Genomic DNA, 16,820 nt, shown 5'->3' with positions numbered 1-16,820 from the left:
ACATTATAAATATATATCTCAGAAGCACAACCACTATCATTGTACATTTCACCCGAAAGAAAAGAAGATGAGCTCTTCAACTTCTTATGAGAAGTTAGCCTCTCTGGCTTGCCTTATCTTTTGTGTTCAGTTGGTTTCAACAACACCATGCTTTGCTAGCTCCACTGAAGCAGAGGCTCTGCTTAAATGGAAAGCCAGCATTCAAAATCAAACACTTGATAATCTATCCACATGGACTTACTTTTCCAGAAAAAATGCCACAAATTTTCTCCGCAAGCCAAAAGCCAATGCAAGCCCATGCAAGACGTGGACTGGTATTTCATGCAACGCTGCAGGCACACATCCGGTATACAAGGTACGTTGCATGAATTCTCATTCTTATCCTTCCTGAATCTCAAATATCTCGACCTCAGCACGAATAAACTCTTTGATGTCATCCCACCTCAAATCAGTTACCTTTCTAAACTCGTTTATCTTGATCTAGCTTGTAATGAGTTGTTTGGGAGAATTCCGCCAGAAATCGGTGGCCTAAGAAATCTTACCATCCTCTATCTCTTTGCAAATAAACTTTCTGGCGAAATTCCTAAAGAGATAGGGAACTTGAAATCTCTTGTAGATCTAAAGTTGTCCGTCAATAGTTTAACAGGTTCCATCCCTCCAAGTTTTGGAAGCTTAAAAAAGCTAACAACCTTGTGCTTGTCCAAAAATGAACTTTCTGGTTCTATTCCTCAAGAGATGGGGAACCTGAAATCTCTCGTGGAGCTTTATTTGTATGAGAATCAGCTCAATGGTTCAATCCCGACATCACTAGGTAACTTGACAACCCTTACCCATCTATGGCTTTACACAAATAAATTTTCTGGCACTATTCCTGATGATATAGGGAAAATGGAATTTCTTGTGCATCTCATCTTATCCAACAACAACTTCACTGGTTGTATCCCTAAAAACTTTGGAAACTTAGAAAAGCTACAGATGTTGTACTTGTACAGAAATCAACTATCCAGTTCAATTCCAGAAGAATTAGGGAATTTGAAATCTCTTGTACGTTTAGATTTGTCTTACAACAATTTAACAGGTGGCATCCCTCCAAAATTTGGAAACTTAAAAAAGTTGCAGTTGTTGTACTTGCATAACAATCAACTCTCTGGTTCAATTCCGAAAGAGATAGGTAACTCAAAATCTATTGTGGATCTAGGGTTGAGCGAGAATCAACTCAATGGTTCAATTCCTGCTTCATTCGGTACTCTGTCCAATTTGGAAATCTTACATCTACGGGATAACAAACTTTCCGGCCCCATCCCCAAAGAGATAGAGAATCTTAAGAAGTTGACTAAACTGCACTTGGATACTAACCAATTTTCTGGTCATTTGCCCCAACATATTTGCCAAGGTGGACAACTCACAAACTTTTCAGTACACAACAACAATTTGACTGGTCCAATCCCCAGAAGCTTGAAAACCTGCATGAGCTTATTCAGAGTCCATCTTGAAGGAACCAATTGACAGGCAATGTATCTGAAGTCTTTGGCGTTTATCTGAATCTTGATTTTATAGATGTAAGCCATAATAACTTGTATGGTGAAATCTCACACAACTGGGGACAATGCCCACAGTTAAAAACCCTACTAATGGCAGGAAACAAGCTTACTGGTAGCATACCACATGAGATAGGCAATGCAAACAAAATTCATGTGCTCGACCTTTCTTCAAATCATTTAGTTGGGGTGTTTCCGAAGGAATTTGGGAGACTGACTTCTTTGGTGAAGCTGATGTTGAATGGAAATCAACTTTCGGGTCGTATACCTTCCGAATTTGGATCATTGACTGATCTTGAATATCTAGACATGTCAAAAACAGTTTCAATGAGTCTATTCCGAGCGTTCTAGGTGGTTTGGTTGAATTAAACTACTTGAATTTGAGCAACAACAAGTTCAGTCAAGCTATTCCATTTCAGTTAGGGAAGTTAGTTCAACTGTCCCAGCTAGATATAAGTCATAACTCTCTTGAAGGACAGATGCCATCAAAAATTAGCAATATGGGGAGTTTGGAGACGCTTAATCTTTCCCACAACAATCTTTCTGGTTTCATTCCAACAAGTTTTGAAGGCATGCATGGCTTGTCCTTTGTGGACATCTCCTACAATGACTTAGAAAGCCCCCTTCCCAACAACACCGCATTTTGAGATGCTGCACTGGAAGGAATAAAGGGAACAAAGGATTGTGTGGCAATAATGGAGTTTTGCAGCCCTGCAATGAACGTAGCTCAAAAAAGGACCAGAAAAGGATATTGGTAATCACATTCTCTCTTCTAGCTGCGCTTTTACTTTTGTCTTCTTTCTTTACAGTTGTCTTTGTATTAGATAAAAGAAAGAAGCTTCAGCATTCAGATCCAGAACGAAATAACATGCATGAAGCAATTTCCTTTTCGATATTAAACTTTGACGGAAGAGCGATGTATGAGGAAATCAAAAAGGCAACACAAGATTTTGATTCGATGTATTGCATTGGGAAGGAAGGACATGGAAGCGTCTACATAGCGAATTTGTCATTTGCCAACGTAGTAGTGGCCGTGAAGAAACTCCATCTGCAGCAGGACGGAGAGAAGAATGTTGAGAAGGAATTCTTAAATGAAGTAAGAACACTGACTGAGATACGACACCAAAATATTGTCAAGCTCTACGGTTACTGCGCACATAAACGACATTCGTTGTTGTTGCGTATGAGTATCTTGAAAGAGGTAGCTTGGCCGCAATGTTGAGCAAAGATGAAGAAGCTAAAGAGTTGGGATGGAGTAAAAGAGTGAATATTGTTAAAGGTGTAGCTCATGCCTTGTCTTACATGCACCATGATTGCTTGCCTCCTGTTGTACATGGGGACATATCAAGCAACAACATTTTGCTGGATTCTGAATTTGAGGCCTCTGTTGCAGACTTCGGCGCTGCTAAGTTTCTGAGCACAAACTCAACTAATTGGACTTCTCTTGCAGGCACATATGGATATGTGGCACCAGGTAATATTGATGGTCTCTCTTTTTTCTTTTTCTTAAAAAAAAAAAAAAAGGTATTAACAAAATATTTATCATTCATTTTTGGAAATTTGAATAAAGACAAAATAGTTTGAACACCGCAATTTTTGTGAATTTTTTCTGAAGCAGAGCTTGCATATACAATGGAAGTGAATGAAAAATGTGATGTTTATAGCTTTGGGGTGGTCACATTGGAAATAGTTGTGGGAAGGCATCCAGGAGATCTTATTTCATCTCTATCAACGAGCTCCTCCTCCTCATCCTCCTCGTTGCCGTCATCATCATCTGCATTACTAGGCCAATCAAATGCTGATTGTGGATGTTTTGGACCAACGCATTTCGCCGCCGACACATCAAATGGCAGGGGAAGCGGTCGCTCTTGTGAAGATAGCATTTGCATGCTTGAATGCAAGTCCACAATCTCGTCCAACGATGAAGCAAGTTTCTCAACTCCTCTCATCAACTCAGACTCAGAGGCTGCATTTGCCAAAGCCATTACCTATGATTACATGCGGTGAATTACTTGCTTTCAATCCTTCGACTACTGATCAGGATGTGGTTTGAAACAATAAGTGTCCTAATTGTCGTTTTCTTATTTTTATCTAATTTTATTTACTTTGGTCCTTTGTAGTGCTTTAAGTTTTTAGAACTTGTCTCGCATATTATTATACATGTGGTGTTTTGTAATATGCTGCTAAGAGATACTTCTAAAATAGACATGAATTATAGTTTGAACACCAATTGGAGAGAAGTGTAGTCGAGGCTCTAATTAAATTGATGCAAACTAATTCAAATTTCAACGATAACAAATCAACAAGACTATACAACGATAATATTGCACATGAAACTTAATATACTGCGGTTAAATGAACCACAAAATGAAAATAATAAAGCAAACCATAACATTTTGATACAACATACTTATTGGGAATCAAATCAAACGGCATATATTGATTAAACGTGAACATGCTTATTCAGATATGTGTATTTGGTTTGAAAATTTTCCAATGAATGTTTTACATAGATTTTGATTTATATGGTGTTAAGATCCCTCAATGATCTTCTCTGTAATCTTTGTTAATGTCTGTTTCTTGACTTAAAAAACACAAACCATGAAATCTTCAACTTAATTTTCGAGGGTAAAATGGGGAATACGTACAAATGCTGGGAAGCACCCTTATTTGATAAAATAATTTTTTTTGGTAATAAGACAAAATTTAAAAACATAGAAAGAATATCAGAAAGGAAGAAGAAAAAGCAGCAGGGTTGAAAAACCCTAACGAGCGGGATTTGGGCGTCAAATTTCTTAACTTTGAAACGTTACATCCAAAAGCAAGCAGAGCATAGTGCTTGGCATGGTGCGTAATCTGGAGAATGAGCCTGAGGGCTACAGAGCATAGTGCTTGGCATCACCAGTTCTTCCCGAAACTTGTTAATTCTGCATTCTGAGCCTCAGAATTCATAATCCCAGGCAAGTTCATATTTCAAAACCAATTTCTCTGTTTTCAATTTTGATGTAGAAATCACTGCAAAAAATTCACCAAAACCCTGAAAATTTTGATAACCCAAATGAACAAAAGGCTAATCTCACTCTCATTCTCTCTGAGAAGCTCGGTCCAGCTTCACAGGCCTCCTCTCTACCACTCAATCTCTATCTTGTTTTACTCTTCCTCCAAACCCAAAAGGTCAAAGTTTAACTCTGTCTCCAAAGACGGAAGGTCAAAATCAACGCCCAAAGTAGCAGTAGCTGAATATTTAATCAACCAGCACCAGTTTTCCCCAGAAGCTGCTTTGAAAGCCTCATCATCCTATGCTTTTCTTAAAAATACCGCAGAGACGGATTCGGTGCTTTCATTCCTAAAAGAAAGTGGGTTCTCCAAAACCCAGCTAGAGGAAGTGGTTAAAAGGATCCCGTGGATCCTTCGTGCCAATCTTGACACGACCATCAAACCCAAAATCAAGATTTTCCAAGACTCTGGCTTTTCAGACTCCGACATTGCGGATGTTATATCCTCTGACCCCTGGATTTTATGGCAGAGTGCTGATAATCGGCTTGGTCCTGCTATTTTAGGATTGAAGAACATTTTGGGCTCCAATGCTGGTGTGCTTAAGGTTTTAAAGTTATGTGGTTGGTATCTCAAATATGACTTGGAGAAGACAGTGATTCCCAATATTGAGGTTTTGAAGAGTTTGGGTATAAGTTCGTCGCAGATTGTCAAATACATTTGTCATTTTCCCAGATTTTATCTGCATACGCAGGAGAACATTATGGATTTTGTTAGAAGGGTTGATGAAATGGGTTTCGATAGGAAGTCCAAGTTGTTCCTATCAGCTATTCGGACCATTAGTTCGATGAGTTTGGAGACCTGGGAAATGAAGGTGAAGCTTTTCCAGAGTTTGGGGTTTTCAGAAAAGGGTGTCTTGGAGGCGTTTAGGAGGGCTCCCCAGGTGTTTTGTATATCTGAGAAGAAGATTAAGGAGGCAACAGAGATAATGCTCAGCTCTGGCAAGGCTGATATCGCATTTATAGTTAGTCACCCAGAGTTGCTTATTTGTAGCGTTGATCACAGGCTGAAACCACGACTACAAGTTATGGAGAACCTAGAAAAGAAAAATCTACTTAGGAAAATACCTAGTTTGACCACAATCTGCAAGTACACTGATCAGAAGTTTGCTGAAAGATTTGTTATTCCTTATGCAAATGAACTTGAGGTCTAACATGACCAGTGAAGAGCCATGCTAATGCGATTTGAATATTTTTAACTGGCACTGGCATTTGATGATGCTTGTAACTTGCAGGAAGAGTTTTTTTTTTTTTTTTTGGGGAAGAGCATGGAAAGGAAATAGAAAGGTCATGATTGTTTTTGAGGTATGTTCTTTTGAGCACTCGTGTTTCCTTATAATAGTCTGTAACACTCAGATTATTGTTATTGTGGATCTGGTTATACCTTCTCCATTTATTAATTTCTTTAAACTTTGAATGCCTTAAAAAAGAGTGATAGTTAGCTTATTTGCTACTCAAAGTAATACTTTGTAGTCTTTTAGGTTTCAAGTTACCAATATCTTGAGCTAAGGGTATTAGTATCTGCTGTGTGTTCGACTCTTACAAACATTTGTTCTTACTTTGTTTGCTCTTCCTTGGCTTGTATATTTGTAATTGTGGCTTATGTAAATTTGCTTTTCAGAGATGAGATTGAACTTTTTTTATTGCAGTCAAATTTTTTTGTGTTTTTTTTAACGGAGTCTGCAAATTCTGTTAGACATTATGATCTCTAATCAGAATACAGGTAGTTTCATCGAGTTGATCTATCTGAAAGTGAACAGAAAATTTCACTATAGAGTTGCTTTTTACAATACCTGTGATATTGACAGCGCAAATTCTCCCAAATCATATATCATATCTACTAAATGTAGACAGCAGGCTTTGAAAGCTAGGCCTTCATCATACGTGTTAATGCATTGGGGATGGGAAGATTGGAGAAGATTTCTCATTCTCAATGAATTGGGACTGGCAACAGCGAGGGAAAGGATTAGAGGATTGTGGTTAGGGTAAATAATGATTGTGTTCGTTCGTTTGTTTGTTTTTTTTAATCTGCTCTACAGCTTATGATAGTTGATGGAATTATAGATAACCTATTATTTGGGTTTAACTGTATGTCTTCTATTTAAAACTGTTTTAGGTTTCTATACTTATTGACTAAAAAAGGCCGTTCTTCTAAAAGAGGAGAAAAACTTGCATGTCACGGGGATAACACTATTTTGCTATCCCATGTCGAAAAGTGATTGAATGGGATAACAAAACATTGCTATCCCTGTGAGATGCAAGTTCTTCTCTTGAAAGAGAAGTTTTTCTCTTGTTCCCATTTCTCAAATTGTTAGATCCTAATACAAGCCTTACAACTTACAAGGGCATGGGAAATTCAACTTTTAGCTAGATTTAGACTAAACACCTACTAGCTCCTACTGGTTTTCTTTTGACCAATTTAGCCCACGGTATCCATCCCATACTATTTCAAAGTCAATTTCCTCTTTCTAGGGTCATAGACCTACATAATAATTCAAATAACTTAAAACAAAAGCAAAAACATAGTTGTTTTAAAACGTTTTGTTGTGAATTAAACTTCACATGTGGTAGTTATCTAACACATCTTCATTTCTAACCTTCTTGCTCTCCCACCTTAATAATTTTTCTCTTTTGCACTTCTCTTTGTTTGGATTTGGTTAAACTTTTTACCCATAGGGTTGATGCTACTCATTATAGGAGGAATCTTTGTTTATGTTTATGAGTTTGTGACATCATCCACCTATCACCTCCCACAATTGAAAAACACTTCCATTTGAAACTCAACTTACTACATCCATGTTCACTTCACACTACATGTCTCAATGATGCATAAGATAAACAATAGGTCAACAACATAGATGTGGTGTGCTTTTTTGCTTTCTCCAACTTTAGACTTGGCTACCTTGCTTGGTCCGCATGCTTTCTCAACTTTTTTATTTTAAGGATCAAATGAAGAGGAAATTGCCAATTACTCTTGTGCCAAACTCATAAGGTGATTAATTTAAGGCAAATCTATTCCTGGTGCTTCACGCTTGGAGAATTTCGGCTTCAATCTTGTACGGAAGTGGTGTTATATCCTTATTTTAAAGCTTTTCCTAGTACTCCTGCCTTGCTCCTCTGAATATAATACGAACTAGTGATGTGGGATCGGCTGAGCCAAATACTATGTTCAGACTAGAGCATTCAATTCAAGATCAATTACCATTGAACATAGAGGGCCATGATGTTTATATTCTTGAAACGAGCTACCAACGTAAATAACCAATTAGCTCTCTCTCAATGTACAAGTATTAGAAGTCTCAAGATTGAATTTCCCTACCCGTAAATTAAAACAAAAAAAGAAAGACTACCAACACAAATAGAGATGATGACCACATTCAAATATGAATCAAAAGGGGGGAAGAGTAGAATATATGAGATGAGTGTGAGGCTTTTTTTGGGCTAGACATGCATCATGCATGGGATGGAAGGTCCCAAATAAAAGTAAAGTCTAATCCAAAGGCAACAAGTAGTGGTTAAAGGGGCCATCATCTTTTTCCATGCTCTCAAGTGCATTGCTCCCTTCATCATCACAACCTCACTTTGCTTAATCTCTCTTCCTCTTTTTTTATGATGAATTCTGCGGATCCCATCCTTTCTTTTCAACACTTTCAGTCTGCTTTCCATAAGCCTCCTGGTTTTCTAGTTTAAGAAAATTAGGGTTAGAAAATGAATTATTGCCTATATTCTTACAGCTCACCGGCCGCCACTACTATATAGAATTTTTTGTGTTTGGCTATGGGGAGAGAGAGAGAGAGAGAGAGAGAGAGAGTTGATAGAAAACAACAAAGTAAAATGAAATTTAAGAAGCAAATTATCTAGAGGATTTAATTCCCTTCTTATTTTAGAAGTGGAATTTAATTTGGGTTAATCTTTTCTTTCCCATTCTATATCACCCACCTACCTACTGCGTTTGTCGGAGTTTCTTTGCCTCTACCATAATGTGTCAAGTAAACCAGTGATTTGCATATGGTAGACCAATCACTAAGCAATTATTTATGCATCCCATCAAAATGAAAGGGTCGAAAATCACCAAGAATGACTTGAGAAGAAGAGCTCTCAAATTCTTGTGGGTTCCATTGAAGAGAAGTGGTTTGGTAGTTGTTCACTTGCTTGTGGGCACTAGCCATAGGGGTCGTGAGTCATAACTGTGATGGGCTCACAAGTTGGTGGCATGATTGGATCATGAAACAAGGCTCGTGGGCTTTAACTTTCTCATGCACCTTTTTTCAATTAAAAATATATATATATATGGGAAGCATTAGAGAAAAGTAAAGGCTAAGAACGAAGGCTGTCCTGTGAGCTTGTGACCCCATTTCAAAGGGTTGCAAAAAGGAGTGTCACAAAAAGGATCAAATCGGGCCAGATTTTATTGTAATTAGGTGTATACTTCTTTTCCCTCATCGTTCGTCTTACATGACAATGAATGTCAGAAAAATTATCAACTAGGGCAAGATTTTATTTTAATGAGGCACATACTTTTCTCTCACTCTCTCATTACGCGATAAGGGATGTTAGAAAAACAACTAAATAGCGCAATAACCTAAATTGAGAGATAAATTACATGACGAAAGAGACAGATTCTCTCTTATTACGCGATAAGAAGTGTTAGAAAAACAACTAAATAGCGCAATAACCTAAATTGAAAAATAAATTATATGACGAAAGAGACAGACGCAAAAGGAAGTATGTCCCGGTTGCATGTAAGATAAACATATGTTAACCAATGTAGAAGGAGAAAAATGAGAGACAGAGAGATGGAACAGATGTTAAAGGGAAAAAAGACATAAGATAAAGGCCAAAGCAGAGGAAAGCTCTCAAGCCCCCCCCTCCTTTCTTTTAAAAGCCATCCAAAGCACACCTCAAAAACCAAAAAACGGAACAGTTTCAGCAAGAAAGCAAGCAAGCACAAGATCTAAGAAAAAGAAACACAAAAACAGAGAAGAGAAAAAATTGAAGAAGCAACAAATTCTTCCTGCAGAACATGAAGTCAAGGGAAGCCAAAGGAGCTCTTTCTGCAGATCTATTAGTGTGTTTTCCTTCAAGAACCAGTCTAAAACTGATGCCCAAGCCAATTTGCAGCCCAGCGAGGCCCTCAGAGCCTAACAAGCGCCACCAGTACAACCAGAACCACCATCACCAACCTCACCACCACCAGCAGCTCGTCAAAAAATCAAGCATTGGCAAAAGCAGTCTTGGCCAAGCAAGCCCTCTGTTGTGGGCCAAGACCAAGCCCATGGGCTCTGAGATCTCCGAGCCCACGTCCCCAAAAGTCACCTGCGCTGGCCAGATCAAAGTCAGGCACAAGTCTGGCTCGTGCAAAAGCTGGCAGTCAGTGATGGAGGAGATTGAGAGAATTCACAACAACAAGAAACAGAGGAAACAGAGACGACCCGGTTGGGCAGAGGCTCTCGGGTTCAAGAAAGAAGTCATGCAATTCTTGACTTGCTTGAGAAACATTCGGTTTGATTTGCGGTGTTTTGGTTCTTTTCCTCAACCGGATATTTCTAGCGACGAGGATGAAGAAGAAGAAGAGGAAGAAAACAGGGACTGTCGAGAAAACCATGTGGGTGGTGAGGGAATTAGCGACGGTGGTGATCAGAGTAGCTCGAGGGCTATGTTTTCAAAATGGTTTATGGTTTTACAGGAAAATCAGAGTAATGGGTTTTGCACAGAAGATAAAAAGGAGAGAAATGATAGGCAGAGTTTGGATGACGAGGTTGGATCAACTTCTGAAGTTCCAGTAGCCTCTGTTCCGCCACCAAATGCTCTGTTGCTAATGAGGTGCAGTTCTGCTCCTGCAAAGACTTGGCTAGAAGAGAAAGAAAAAGAAGAAGAGGAAGAAAAAGAAGCAGAAAACAAAAATGGATTGGAAAAAGAAGAGAAAAAGGCCAAAGTTACTTTGAAGAGCTTAATGGAGGAAGATAAACAGAGAAAGAAGACAGAGAGTTTGGTGCTGATGGCATATGATTCTGATTTCTACAAGATTTCTTCTGATATTTCCAAGGAGACATGGGTTGTTGGTGGAATGAAAGATGCAATTTCCAGAAGTCGAAGTTGGAAGAGATGAAGAAGAAGAAGATGATCTCTTTTTTTTTCTTTTCTTTTTTTTGGGTGTCAAAAGAAAAATATGGTATTTTTTTTCTTTATTAATTCTCTGGCTTGATTTGGTTTTGTGAGCTTTTTGTCCACTGAGTTATTCTGTGGGAACTGGTAAATCCAAAGCTCCTTTAGCTTACTTTTGCTTCATTCTTGTTGTTGCTATAGATTTTAGTACTTGTACAGCTTTTCTGTTTCATTCTCCTGGAAAAGGATTTTGCCAGCATTTACAGTTTTGTGATGTATATGTCCACCATCACCATAGTCGTCTTCTGTTTCAGAAATCATGTATGGTGCTTTTGTGACATAAGTGTTGATAATTTCTAATTAGATTGTTAAGTGGCAGAGATGTATATTTTCTATGGTGGGTGTTCAAACCAACGAGAATGTTCCAACTAGAAAAAGAACTGAGATATCGTCAGAATTGTAGGACCTACTACAAGTATGCGCCATCACATCACATCACCAACTCTTAGACTTCTCTAAGCCAGAAAAAATTATCTCATGTTTTATAGTTGTACACATTTCTCTCTATTTCTTTCACACGAAACAATTTACCTAAAAACAAGCTTCTTTCTCGTGAGTATGAATAATCTACCAAAACTACAAAACAAGACTAAAAACACAACACAAGTGAGTTATCTATATAGAAATGGGTCTACAATGTAATTAATAAGTTTATCTAAATTGTTACTTTTTGACCTCTCTTCTTATGTGCATGTTTTCCATTTGTCCCAAATTTGTCTTTTGATTGACCTTTTTCTAAATTTCAAAAATACCCCGGACTTATGTCTATCGTAACTTTTTTTTTTATTATGTACAAGTCATGAACTCGTGAGAGCGAGCTCTACGTAATGGTGTGAATGGAATTCCCAAAACAAAAATTGACCAACACGCCCCAAATTCCAAGGGTAAAATTGTAATTCCACATTAAAATTTTAAAAATTAAAATAAAGTTCGGGATGAGATCTTACAAAGACTCGTTTTGGAGTTTGAAAGGCCATAAGCAAAACTGTAGATCGTATGTTATGTCCAGTTGTCCCATATGTTTGTCTAGATTGTTGGCACTCTTCCTAAAAGTTATGCTTTTGTTCTATCAATAGAAACGGTGTACAACGTAATTGATTACTGTCTAGATTGATTGCCTTGCCTCTCGTTCCCTATATCATGTCCTAATTAATAATGCACATAATTCTATTGTCTATCATGCAGTTTATTAGTTATTGATAAATTATGTCCTGTACTTGGGGGGCATCATGTTTGCTCCTTTTAACCCAATTAGCTACAGTGAGAAATATGGTATTAGCTACAAAGTTCAAAGAGTGATAGCAGGATCAATGGCCATGCGCATGCCTGCAGCTGCAATTAGGTATTTATTTTCTTTTGAATGGGCTTTAAATGGGTTGAATAGGCAAAGCTGGTTGACTCTCTGCCTTGGAAAACCCAGCCCTATATTCACGTTTTGGGCTCACTATAGAGAAGGGTGATTCTTTGCACGATTTTCTATTTGTCGAATTTTGTTACAAAATCGTTTTGGTGTCAAAGAGAATTTTAGGTGTCCATGAAATCACCGTTTCATATTATCTTCTCTGATGGGCTTATCCAGAAATAACGGTAAAATTTATATGCAAAGCAATGGTGAGGAGGAATTGGGATCGAAATTTTATGAAAGTGCACCCTTGCGGTTTCTAATCCAGGGTTTATTTGGATTTGGGCCGCTCTAATATATGCTAAGATTTCAAAGAAACAGATCAATGAACTCACTACTAATTGGTCTAACACCGATAAATATCTCAACTTTACCATCTACCTTGTGTGAAATTTTGCACAATGACCTCGGTGTTAGTATTAGGTGAACTGTTGGTTTAGTTTACATTCTTCAACAGAAGGAGCTATCAAGTTTGAATACCCCAGCGGGTTGGTATTTGTCCTCATGATGACTTGGCAAGTGATCGACTGAATGCCTGCCATTTTGGAATTCATAGTGATCATGGAGTTTGTTAGACCTTGGAACAAAACGACATTCCATAGAAAACACATTTCCTAGCTCTATATAATACCAGTCCTAATCAGTCAACCTTTTGATAACATAATTTCTAGGTTTTGAAAAGACAAAAACAGAGAACAAATATGAAACTTCCTCTGATCAACCACAATTCATGTTTGCTTGCCAGGTTGGTGTGCAACATATGGGGTTGGGAGAACATAGGACCCCATAAAACTTTCAAAAGATTTTTTTTATAAAAGAATCAGATGAAGAAATACAATAAAACTCCACTCAAATTTCTTTCTTCCGTGATTTTATCTTTTGCATTGATTCTCTTCCCACCCTTTTTGCTTTATGTGCAATGCAGGCAAAGTTATCAAGCACACATATAATTGGCCCAATCAATTTCTATTTTTATTCTGTCATGTGGGCTTTCTTCTTTTGCAAGATGTGAAGTTTCTGCTGCCTGTCACCTTGCCTATGAACAATATATCAAGTGTAATATGTCTTCTGTTTAACTTAAGAATCCTCAACTGCTGTACAATTTGACTGAGCTTTCTAATAATTCATGGTTGCTGCCTGGAATTTCTTTGACCCTTGATCCATTTTTGTATATCTTGAAGGCTGGGATTGTGCTCACATCCTCCATTTTGGCCAAGTATGGATGGTCTTCCACCTCCACCTGAAATTATATAAAAACAAATAAAAAATAAGTCGATGGTAAAATAATAAACTTAACAACAATTTTTGCACCAGAATTTATTATTTAGAACAAACCTTGAGAAAATTGACAGATGGGAATCTTGTGCAGACTTGATGTAGGGCTTGCAACACTTGCTTTTGTTTGGTTTTGCTACAAAACAGCACCACAGACATCCCTGTTATTGAGACAAGGTGTTAGTTTTGTTGAGTTATAATCTAGTTATCTAACCAAGAGATCCAAAACCAAGTTTAGTGCTTTGTGGCAATTGGACAAGGAAGAATTGAGTTACCTGGAGAGGTCACAAAATGTCTGAAGCGCTCATTGCTGGAGATGAGGACCAAATTTGAACCAAATTTCATGTCCTTAATATCTTCGCCGTGTTGTGCTTTGAGCTGGATCTTGGCTTCAAACAAAGCCTTGCCAACTTCCTCATCTCCAGGAGTTTCTCTTATCAGAACTTCATAATCTTGAATTGAAGCCCCCCACCTTTCTAACTGTTGTCACAAAACAAACAGAAAGTGTACTAATTAGTGATGGGTTTTCAACTTATTACTCATTAAATTTTGTGCAGAAAGTATGTTTGGGTTTCAAGTGAGAAAAATTCACCTTGGCGTTGCAATCAGCCCGGCGCAGCCTAGCCTTGCTGTAAGAAGGCAGCACATTAAGTGCTGCATTGCAATCATCAATTGGCCTTTTCAAATTGTCCCAGTTTAGTACGACAAGCTGCTCGGTTGCATAGTAAAACTGAGTTGTGTGGATCATGCTGCAGTCCTTGACTATACACTACACATGCTTCCGAAAATTTCGATGCCTTAAAGAGAAGGTTACCACTCACTCGGGCTGATGCAACAGCTCGAGCCCTCTTCACCACCGCAGTGACATTCTTGTCACTTGGATTGAGTCGTGCTGCATTCTGAGCTGCAGCTATAGCATCTTCAAACCTGTCAACCCCATAACTCTAAGATGTTACCATCTTCACACGTCTTAATCTGAACCTAAGATAAATTAGTACTTAATTTAATGATCAGCCGAGTCTTTTTCAACGGCTGCAAATTAATTATAGGGACCAACCTAACTTGTGATTTAATAAAAAGCTTATATTTAAAAGTCCTATATCATATTAATTAGCGCTAATAAACTAACCTGCCAGCAGCCAAGTAAACCTGAGCCCCAATCATTAACAGATAAGCACTACTTGCCAAGCCAAAGAACTTGGTGCATATATCAATGCTGAAACTGGGTCGTTTTTGGTAGGTGGCATAGGCCTCTTGATGTCTGTGAAGCTTCAGCAAGGCCTCAGCTTGTAGAGCAAAGACCTAGGCATAAGTAAACAAACATTAGATTGTTTTGATCAACAGATTATACTAATTAACCTTAAGCAAAACAAGGGGTTGACCAAGAAAATCTAACCTGTGGAGCAGAATTGGCACCTGAGGAAATTGCTAGCTGGGTCTCGTTCAGCAAAATATTCCACTCTTGTAATTTCTGAGCTTCAGTGCATCTGCTGAGGCATTTTTGAAGAGCCTGACATTGGTCAACGTCTTTCGAGTTAGCATATGGGCCCGAGTGTTTGTAGTGATCCAATGCTTTCTCTGCTTCTCCCAATCTAAATGACACAATTAATGTTCATGTTAGCAAATGTTTCAAAAGAATTAAAACAAACACAAACACATGAAAGTTTGTGTTCTGCAGGAAAATATATAGAACAGAATCTTGCTCTGTTTGAAATTACCTGAGATAAGTTGTTGCCAACCGATGATGAGCTTTGTGATAAGAAGGCTTCAATCTGGATTGCTTCTTTGCATTCGAAAACCGCCTCGATAAGACGGCCTAAACCAACCAAAGCTGCTCCTTTATTGCTGTGATAAGCAGCCTTATTTGAATCCAAAGCAATTGCTCGGTCATAAAAAGCCAAGGCCTCTTCAAATCTGCCCTGTTTGTATGCCTCATTTCCCATGGACTTCAACACCTCAGGGTCTAACTTGTTCCAGGCAAGACCTCCAAACTCATCACTGTTCTTCCTCACAATGTTACCCATCACAACATTGCCTCCTAGTTTTCCAAATCCATTTTTTCTGGTAGGTGTCGAATTCGAGTCTTCAAGATTTCTAGGATGATAAGTCAGAGTCTTGATTGTTGCAATGGGACTATTGCTAGCCGCCTGATTCGAAACTCCGGGCTGCCTCAAGTTCCCCAACTGTCCTGAAATCACCATATTACTTGAAGTGGCTCGGACCAGAGGTTTGCTTTCATTGGCTTGCTGGTGATCAGTGATCTTCCTACTGAGCTCTGCAGAGCTAGTAGTGGATGCCCTTTGTAGCTTCGTCTCTTTCGACAAGTCCTGGATTTGCAACACCTTGATTTGGCTTGAAGTACCATTGGATGAAGATGTTGACCTTCTTCCAGCATCTGAATGCCTTCTCGGTTGAACCTTCTGGTGACAAGCTGAAAGCCTTGGATGACCCAAGCTAGGCTTCCTGGCATGTTTCGAGTCTCGATTCGGAGAATGTCTACCCGAATTGGAGGAGACTACAATAGCAGCCTCTGTGGATTTGGGTTGTTGGCTCTTGGATTCTTCAGACTTTGTAGAATAATTATCATTGATTGGTGCTTTCAAATCATTTTTGCTACTGTTTGAAGGTAGTGAATGAACAGAGGATTTTCTAGACCAGTAGCTTCTGCACTGGAAAATCCCACCCATAAAACCACAACCCAAATCCTTGTCCACCTTATACTTTGCCATCTCTGCCGTTTTCTCTTTCCAGCTCTTGATGCCTCTTGCAGAAGATACTTATAGAACACAGATGAGTTAATGGTTATGAGAACACAGATGAGTTAATGGTTATGAGAACACAGATGAGTTAATGGTTTTGAGAACACAGAGAGGTATCAAAAATCATGTTTAAAACTATTGTAACATGTAGAATGTGTATACTCTCAGAAAACAATAAAATGAGAAGAAGAAAAGAAAAAAAAGACTCAAAGCATAAAATATATGAAAATAATCAAAGAGATGGCTTGCCCATGAAGGATTTTGTGTAGCAGAATATTATCCAAAAGGTGTATATATAAGCTCTCGCAGCCTCCTAGAGTGGCTTCCAAGAAACCAACTTTATCTTTTTGGGGTTCTGGTAGGGAAGTGAAGGTGTGTAGGGTCAAAAACCCATAAACTAAATTAGCGTATACAAGAAAAAGGCCAGTCCCAGTAGGGGCCTTTTTGTTTTTGGGTTCCCAAAAAGACTTATAATAATTTACCAATTTGATATGGAAATACAAAAAGAAAGAGCACTACTATTCAAAATTTTACAGCTAGATGATTGAGAAATTAAAATAAGCCTGTTGATAAAGAGACTTCTCAACCTCTTTCTTATGGCTCTTGTTCTTTACAATAAGACATGTGT

At 38.3% G+C, this 16,820-nt stretch overlaps 3 protein-coding genes and 1 pseudogene across 3 annotated transcripts; 3 read left to right on the top strand and 1 right to left on the bottom strand.

Moving 5' to 3' along the window:
- Positions 1–67: 67 nt before the first annotated feature.
- On the top strand, positions 68–3,729 carry LOC103319922 (uncharacterized; annotated as a pseudogene).
- Positions 3,730–4,252: 523 nt separating this feature from the next.
- On the top strand, positions 4,253–6,245 carry LOC103319853 (uncharacterized). Its single transcript, XM_008221446.2, has one exon. The coding sequence runs from the start codon at positions 4,597–4,599 to the stop codon at positions 5,743–5,745; it is 1,149 nt and encodes a 382-aa protein (XP_008219668.2). The 5' UTR covers positions 4,253–4,596; the 3' UTR covers positions 5,746–6,245.
- A 3,133-nt stretch (positions 6,246–9,378) lies between these two features.
- LOC103319854 (nucleolar GTP-binding protein) lies at positions 9,379–10,955 on the top strand. Its single transcript, XM_008221448.3, has one exon. It carries the CDS (start codon positions 9,615–9,617, stop codon positions 10,698–10,700), a length of 1,086 nt encoding a protein of 361 aa, XP_008219670.2. The 5' UTR covers positions 9,379–9,614; the 3' UTR covers positions 10,701–10,955.
- Positions 10,956–12,991: 2,036 nt separating this feature from the next.
- LOC103319855 (TPR repeat-containing thioredoxin TTL1) lies at positions 12,992–16,270 on the bottom strand. The gene is given in 9 exon segments (XM_008221449.3): positions 12,992–13,398; positions 13,494–13,594; positions 13,709–13,913; positions 14,026–14,106; positions 14,108–14,360; positions 14,563–14,735; positions 14,830–15,025; positions 15,152–15,198; positions 15,200–16,270. Coding segments are annotated over 9 exon segments (2,172 nt in total). The 5' UTR covers positions 16,163–16,270; the 3' UTR covers positions 12,992–13,245.
- Between the last annotated feature and the right edge of the window lie 550 nt (positions 16,271–16,820).

This window comes from Prunus mume, linkage group LG2 (assembly GCF_029339155.1).
Source record: "Prunus mume cultivar Tortuosa linkage group LG2, ASM2933915v1, whole genome shotgun sequence".
Classification (NCBI taxonomy): Eukaryota; Viridiplantae; Streptophyta; class Magnoliopsida; order Rosales; family Rosaceae; genus Prunus; species Prunus mume.
This window is presented reverse-complemented; position numbering and strand designations above follow the sequence as displayed.